The sequence below is a fragment of the Otolemur garnettii genome, unplaced genomic scaffold, assembly GCF_000181295.1.
Source record: "Otolemur garnettii isolate 467f Iridium unplaced genomic scaffold, OtoGar3 scaffold00016, whole genome shotgun sequence".
NCBI lineage: Eukaryota > Metazoa > Chordata > Mammalia > Primates > Galagidae > Otolemur > Otolemur garnettii.
In genome coordinates, this window is record NW_003852411.1 from 2840601 (window position 1) to 2849192 (window position 8592).

Here is an 8592-nt window from a genome sequence, read left to right on the forward strand (position 1 = left end):
TATATATATATATCTGTATATATATGTATTTCCCTGGAGTGAAATTGACAGAAATGAGCCGAATTTAACCACTGAAGCCAAGAGACTTCTTTTAGGCCATTATTTTAAGGTTTATGATTTTAAAATGTTTGTAATTTAATATTACAATAGGCATTGTAATTACAAATATTCAATGTTTTTTAATCGATTAAATTAATATTAATCAGATTTTTTTTATGAATTCAGAACAATCTACTTAGCACTTAGATCATGTAAGGTGATAAACATGTCCAAATGGACCCGTGCTACTTGTCTTTTATTCACGTTACCTCCTCTTGATTTAAATTGCTGACAGTTGACAGCTTGTGAATATTTCTGTCAACAGAGAAAAGAGGCAGCAGCAGAAGTAAGTTGGTCCACTTGATCTGGACTAATGCTAGAGAATGAACACAGAATTCTGGGGGTGAGGATTTTCTGTAGAACTAATTTACCAGCCCAGCCTTTCTTCACTTTGAATGGGTCATGAGAGTTAATGAAATTATGATATGCTGACTTATTAAGTTAAAGAAATACATCCAATCTACTATCAATTGAAATTTTAGCCCTCTAACTGATGGCTACCCAGTTGGGAGTAGACTAAAAACAGAAAAATATTATTAAACTTGGTAATTATTATTTTTCATAATACCAGTAATTATTGACATTTGTGCAGTGTCTAAGATTTATTGGTATGTCATATAATCCTGACAGAAATCTATTTCTATTGGAGCTAAAGCATCATCTCCACCCATTGAAGAGAGTGAAAGACTGATTTGGGAGATTAACTAAGATTGCACAGCCATTTATGTTGCAGGAGAAAACCAATCTCAAATCTTCTCTGTTCTAGCTTCTTCCTAGCAACAAATTGCATTCTATGATTTGAGCATTTAATACTTTTTTATTATTTCAGGTTAACTTGAGAGTACAGTGTTTGCATTTGTTAGGTATAGTCCCTCTTCTAATTGTGTCCTGCTCCCAAAAGGTGTGCCATATATGCCAATGTTGTGCCCAGTAAGTGGGAGCACACCCATCCTCCTCCCCCTCCCTGCTCCATCATCTCCCACCTTGACTAGATTTGAGTTTTTCTGTTATGATGCTCTAATGTGGGCATGTATTAGATCGTCTACTGACTTCATGTTAGTATTGAGTATATTGGATTCTTTCTCCTCCATCCTTGTGATACTTTACTAAGAAGAATAAGCATTTAATATTTTTAAGGTGACATGCCAGGTTTGGGAATCCACAGAAGACATCTTGTTCTTTCTAATAAATAGTTAAATTGCATAAAAATGAATTCCACTTCTTTGTCTTTTTTTCCTTGCTCTGCCTGGAGAAGAGACTAAAGGGTAGTGATGTATCGAAATGTTGGATGTGAGAAGAAATTAAAACAATTGGGGAATACAAACTATGGAGGAAAGTTTTACACCCATTGTTGTAATTAATCTGTTAAATACAGATATGACCTGAACCAAGACAGAGAGTGTAGTAAGACAGTGAGGGCAGGATACCTTTGACATATTTTTGGAAAGAATTTTAACAATAGTTAATAAATTATTGGATACTGGAAATGAGGAAAACTCTGTACAACAGAGAGAGTGATCCCAAAATAGAGAGGGATAGCAGGATAAAGGGAACATAAGGAGAAAGAAGTGACAAGTTATATTTTGGTCAGCATCAACTTTCTTACCACTCTTCATTCTCATTGATCACATCTTTGTTTAAATTGAAGCCTTGATTTCTTCACTTACATTTTCTTTCTATGAGTCAATATTACAATTAAGAAGCAGACATCTATTTTCACCAGAAGAGAGAAAGTGTTCAGGGAGAATCCGAGGAAACAGAATTCTTATGTCAGCAAATTCAGGGACTCACGCGCAGGTCATCAAGACCTTGTAGAAAGCTTAAACAATTAGGGAGGCGAGAGAAAACTGAAGGTGAGGCCAGACAAGAAAATCTGCTGCTATCTCAGTCGAAATATTTGAGAGCGAATTACAGATACTCCATATGCAGCTGCCTTCCCTACAGGAATCCCTTCTTCCAATAGAGACCCTTCGAATGAGAAACCCACTGGCGTGCTATAAACAATAAGGAGAATGGTGGGGCTAATGGGGCTAATTCCACCTAAGAGTGTTCTGGGAAAGCGCTAGGATGTGTGCATCTTTTAGACAAAGACTAAGGTAAAGTACAGAAAAAATTCGAAGTGCAAATAAAAGCTGTGGGCTTGAGGAAATATGTGCACGTTTGGTAATGGTGATATTGCATTTTCCAGCCGACTCTGACCAGGTCCAGTGTAGAAAATAACCCTTTGGTTGCCCAGCCTCATCACCTACACGGTCCAACTGGTCCATTTTGCTATCTGAAAGGAATCATGGACTGAATAAAGAGGCAGTTCCCTGCTACCTTACATAAATCAACCCTAAATAGTAGCAGTCCAGGCAGCCAGCCTTCTCCCCCATGTTTTATAGTAGTGTTGCTGAGTCAATACCTGTCCTTACCCTCCATCTCAGAAACATCAATTTTCAACTTTTCTTTTTTCTTTTTTTTTGAGACAGAGCCTCAAGCCTCTCCCCCTGGGTAGAGTGCCCTGGCATCACAGCTCACAGCAACCTCCAACTCCTAGGCTCAAGCAAGTCACCTGCCTCAGCCTCCCAAGTAGCTGGGACCACAGGCACCGGTCACAATGACCAGCTGTTTTTTTGGTTGCAGCCGTCATTGTTGTTTGGTGGGCCCAGGCTGGATTCGAACCCGCCACCTTAGGTGTATGTATGTGGCTGGCGCCTTAGCCACTTGAGCCACAGGTACTGAGCCAATTTTCAACTTTTCTATAAGGTTCTGTTTTAAAAATAGTAGATTGATAGAAAGTCACAGAGTGAGGAATTTATAATTTTTAAAAATTATTTTCATGAGGGTTTTCTGGATATCCAAGCCAAAAAAAAAAAAAAAAAACACTTTAAATTTTTAATCCCTAAACAATGATAATAATATAGTTAATTGTGGATTTAATAAAACCGAGGGTCTTATTAAAAACTCAGAAAAACTTAATTTGAAACTGTTAACTTGGGTATAAAGAAATAGTTACTCTTTCATCCATAATGAGTCCGTCTTAACAAAATGAAACATATTTAAAAATGTTTGCCATTAGTTGAGCATTCTATTGTTTACTGTCTTCTGTCAATCAAAAATCCAAATTACCAGAAAGTATCAATCAGACAAAATTTTTATGACAGCTTGTTTTGCATAATTACAGACATAGCTCGTGTAGTTTTCCATTAAGGGATAAAGTGTTTGGCGAAAATACCACTAACCTCTATGGGAAAGCAGATTGTCAAATGATTCACCCCATCTCACTGCTTCTTCAGGGGAGACTCTGTTCAAGAAACAAAATATCTTATACTAGAGTATACAGAAAGTCTGTTTATTAATCTGCTCTCACACATGCTGGATTCTTGCTCTTTTTAATTCTATTTTAAAGGGTTTCTGCTTTGATTATTATACAATGGAAGTTATAGTTCTGTTAGAAATTTCAAAACCATTCTTTAATTTTGTTAGGGATTTTTGCCTATTGAATGCTATGTTAAAATAGCATCATTTTCTTATGAGTGCGTCATTTGTTTTATTTTTGAATAAACATTCATCATTTTTTAGATTAAACATCACTAAAAATATAAAGAAATCAGGTCAACTATCTTTTTAAAGTCAGCAAATAGAAGAACCTAAAGTGACAGTAACTTGCAGTCCAAAAAAATTCTTTTTATTGCAATTTCCTTGAAGCACTAACCACAGCATGCTGCAATTTTTTTTTTTTTTAAACAGATACAGGAAGTTTGACTAATGAAGTTTCAAAGGGATTAGAAATACAAGACATTTTTCATATAAGAAATATTTTAGACATGTTGATAAGGTAGAAAGTTGAATATTTTTTCTTGGATCTTTCACTGGTCATATTCGAATTGGGAAGAATGTGTATTAAATTAGTATAAAAAGCTATTCCGGTTCCTTTGGAATTCTAGAAATGATAAAAATTACAAAATATCTCCTATTTGTGCTTAACTTGATGCGGTACCTTGGGCCTTTTTCACACTACTGAGGAAAGAGATGAACAGCTCTTGACTATGACAACATTGCACTGTGAAAACTCTTATATTAATGAGTATTTTATCAGGTTACGAGGAGTAAAATATATCATTTAAAATTGACAGGTATAAAATTTTAATGGCACACTTCCAAGTGTTCATATGATTATTTAATTCTAACTCTCAAGGTGGTTTAATTTTATGAAATATTTCTAGTTTCTTAAAACGTTCTTTATATTACTGCGTAATTTCCAATAAAATACAGAAATTCCTAATTTCCTTTTCCTTAAATCTTTAATGACAGAATCAGTAAAATCTCCTCCAAAGTAATGAAAAGTTATTCACCTTGTTTCTTTGGCGAATTTCCCAGATCTACCGGAGTGGGTCTCTTCATGAAACTCAAGTTTCTGCACAAGAAGACTTAGCCTATTTCTTTTTTCTTTTGCTCTATGATGAAAAGGCATTAGCTTCAGGACAATTCAGATGACCCTTAAAATCTCTCCTGCTGACCATGAGACAAGGTTGGCTTTGGTAAACACCCCCTAACACACATACAAACACATACGTTACATGCATAAATCCCATTTAAATAATATATTTGTCAAAGAATTAGGACGGCATATGTGAAATACGTTTCTCATCTTCCTCAATGAAAGTCTTGCATTTGAGAGTATATTTTAGCAAAGATTTTACTAGTTCTTTTTAGTGACTGTAATTGTTACATTTTCTTTTAATAAGAACGCTTTAAATATAACAGTTACCTACTCCTAATAAATAAAAAGACATTTTTTTCAATTGCAACAGTATAATAAATATATTTTCAATGCAATACTTAAAAAAATAACTGTTAACCAGTAGTCAAACTCAATCCTGTTTGTAGAAGTTCCAAGCCGACACCAAATTGTTTAACTTTACCTGATTTTGGCTTCTTTGCTTGCCTCTTCTTTCCCTGAACTATGTATTAACTTGAAAAAAGTTTTTTCTCTCGATTCACACATGTTTAACTGAGAAAGGAAAACCAGTGATGTTTCCATCTTCTCGCTCCAAAATGAAGAGATGTCTAATGTATTACATCCTTTTATAATTCACTTCTTCGTACTATTCTAAAGTTATACATGGTAGAATAAAAAGTGATCTCAACTCTTCCCGCAATGCTTACAAAACAAAAGTCAAAAGCTGTGCTTCTGCCTCTGTAAAAATGTGGAACTGGGGAACTGAAATACAGTGCGGTCCTGACTTGTTTAAGGAAATGATACTACAAATTTGCAAAATGACCCTTGTTCTCCAAGATAAAGACTAGTATTACAACAGTGCAACTTCCCTTTCGAGTTTCTGCAACCAGAATGATGCTTTAATAGTCTGAAGTGACACTGTCATTTCCCACAGGAACTTTTTAAAAAGTGTTTTTAATGTGTGGCGTGTGTGTTAAGACATGCTGTGGCAAATTATTATGCCAAACATTAGGAGGTATTTTTCCTGTTCTTCAAAAAGTATTTTTTCTTATGATTGAGGCAAATCACACTTAATTGAGAATGCTAGGAATATTAATCACATTTGATTAACATATTATATAAAAATAAGACTATAGATCAGAGTTTTATAGTTGAAAGGGCATTTAGTCAATAACTTTCAACCACAGGTCCATAGAACAACTTTAGATCTTTTTGACATTTTTATCAGTCTGATACAAAATGGAGTATAAAATAATATGGAAAGCATTGTTGCTTAAATCTATGTTTGCTTGCTTTAATATAAAAAAACTGTGCTATTTTGAATTTGCCTTCCTGCTACTTTTGTTCTTAAAAAATATTTTTTAAATGAAAGGTTTTAACTAGAGGTGGCGGTTTGAACATTTATTTGGTGTACTTACTCAAAAAGAAATGTTGACAACTCCCACTTGGGTTAGCCCACACTTCTTCCCCAATTTTACTAAATCTAAACGTATAAGAAACACTGATCTAGCAAATACATCACATTTTATAGAAAAATAAATTAAGAATCATGGCTATTGAGTGATTTATTCTTACAAAGTCCCAGAGAGAGATCAGTGGGAGATCTGGAATTCTCAGAGCCTTTGATCACCAGGAGTATGAGCTTTAATCTTTGCCCGAGCCTTGATCTTCAATAGTGAAGGTTTTAATTAATCTAAAATGGTACGAATTAAAAGCCAGGTGATACAAATCCAAAGGAAAATTTATTTTACTTTAAGTCTTTTTGAATTATTGATTTACCGAGACAACAGATGTCAGAGATTGCATGTAGGAGCTCAAAACATTCACTGATCTGAAATTAAAGGATGTTTAGTACGTATTTATACCGCCTGATTCTGTAGCTGACTTTGAGCACATTTTGGCCTCCTCGCTGAAAATTGTTAAAAATATTATATGTGATGGACTTTTATGGCTAGAACTGGATGTGGACAGTGCGGATTCCTCTCCCCCCCATGTTTCCTAGCATTGGTATATCCCCTATGTTTACATGAGGTTTTATATGGTAAAGGTAAATGAGGGCAAGGGAAAATCAGAGGAGCAGGGGTGTCATCCAGTCCCCAAACTATAAGTGAACGATGATAATCAGAGGTGTGAGAGACAAAACTTACTACACCATTGTTCATCAGATCTACTGAAATTGTGTTTAAGGTGTGCTGTCCACCAGCTGATGGACTGTGGAGAAAAAAACTGTGAAAATGTTTACACATGGAAACAACTGTGTAAAGTTCTTAAACAAATTTGGAAAGAGAAGTACAAGTCTACTCTCTGTCTATGTGGATAGATGGGAGCTGGAGCCAGAATGTAAGAAAAAGGTGGATATTAAAAAGTGACTTCGGCTAAAGAGCATTCTTTTTGGCACAATTATCTTTTAAATATTTTAAACAGTAAATGGTAGTCTTTGTTACTGACCCCAACTCTGACCTTTTCCAGCTCTCTCTACTGCTTTGTGTAGGTCTGAGTTTCCATCTGTTATTATTTTCCTTTAGTATAAAGACCTTTCTTCAACATTTTCTGTAGAGAAGACCTGCTGACCAGAAATTTGCTCAGCTTCTAATTTTCTGAAAATCCTTCTTTTGGGTATACACTGTGAAATGGGTAAATCAGGCTCTTTTCTGTATTTATTATCTCACATATTGATTAAGGTTTTGTGGTGAGAATACTTAAAATCTGTTATTCTCTTAATTTCAAATACATGCGGTCAGATGATTAAGTTCACAAACTCATCCAGGAAAAAGTGCTACGTACCTCAGTGCTAAATATCACAGTGGTCACCTTCAGGGCACTCTCCCTTGGGAAGCCAAGCGCTGGGGCCAGCCCCTAGCGCACCCTTCAGGGCAACTTTTGAACTTTTTTGCTGGAAAGCCTGTAAAAGCTATCATTGTATGAAGTCTTAACTTAAGTTCATGAACTCAATCTAGAAAATGTGCTACATAGGTCATTGCTGACTATCTTTATGGTCACCTTCAAAGTACTCCCCTTGCTCATCTGATAACTGTAGTTGATATCGAGCAATGAGGTGTGTGGCACTTTTTCTAGGATGAGTTCACACACTTGTCTGAACTTGTATGACATGCAACAAAAAGAAAATGTCTTCGCCCCCCATCTTCAGTAGGAGAAGGTTTTCATAGGATAGCATTTCACATTCATGATTGAGAAGTCAAGGCCAATTTTTTATACTAGTTCCTATGCTCTAGTGTCTTTTTTTCCCTCCCTTTGGCTGTTTTGCAGCTTTTTTTTAAAAAAAAAAAAACAAAAAAACACTGTTTCTTAAAAATTGACTTGAAATATAAATGATGTTTATTCTACTTAAGGTTTCTTGAACTTCTTGGACATCTCAATTTGTAGTTTTTTAAATCAAATTTGGAAACTCTTTGGCATAAGTTATCTATTTTTGTGTGTCTCTTTCTCCTATCTTCAGAGACTCCAATTACAGGCGTGTTCAACCCCTTAACCCATCCCACTAGTCACTTAGAAACTGTTGCATTTTTGCATCCCTTTTCTATCTGTAACTCTTAAAAGTCACTATTGTTTTCTCCTCCGTTGCCTGAACAGCTATGAAGCTCATCTAGTAAATTTTTCGTTGCAGCTCCAGAAACTTTATTTTTTAGATAGTTTGCATTTCTTCCCTCATTGTGTGCTCTTTTGTTTTCTATTAAAGTACCTGAACATATTTATAACACTCATTTTGAATTATTTTTCTAAAAATACATATCTGTGATTCAGGGTTAGTTCTTAGTGACTGACTTTTCCAGTGATGATGGCGTATTTTCCTGATTCTTCAGATGTCTAGTCATTTTTTCTTGAATGCCAAGTAGTTCGAATTTTATGATGTTAAACATCAGGCTTTTGAAGTCTTCGTTTAATGATGATAAAGTTGGTCTTGGCAAGTAATCATTTGTGTATCAGCTTTGTCTTTAAAGACATATATTTAAATGTTATTAGAGTGAGTCTAAAGTAGCCTTAATTACTTACATATGATGATTCTTAAGTCTGTAATGAACTTATACAAT

General features: G+C 35.0%; 1 protein-coding gene across 1 annotated transcript in view; it reads right to left on the bottom strand.

Annotated features, from left to right (window-relative positions):
• Positions 1 to 5310, bottom strand: part of RGS18 (regulator of G protein signaling 18) — a 23682-nt gene extending 18372 nt beyond the window's left edge. Inside the window, exons 1-3 of the mRNA XM_003785610.3 lie at positions 5007 to 5310; positions 4437 to 4538; positions 3324 to 3385 (exon numbers count right to left, since the gene is read on the bottom strand). Coding sequence (XP_003785658.1) covers positions 3324 to 3385; positions 4437 to 4538; positions 5007 to 5125 — 283 coding nt within the window. The 5' untranslated portion in view covers positions 5126 to 5310. The remainder of the gene's footprint in view (positions 1 to 3323; positions 3386 to 4436; positions 4539 to 5006) is intronic.
• Positions 5311 to 8592: the final 3282 nt, after the last annotated feature.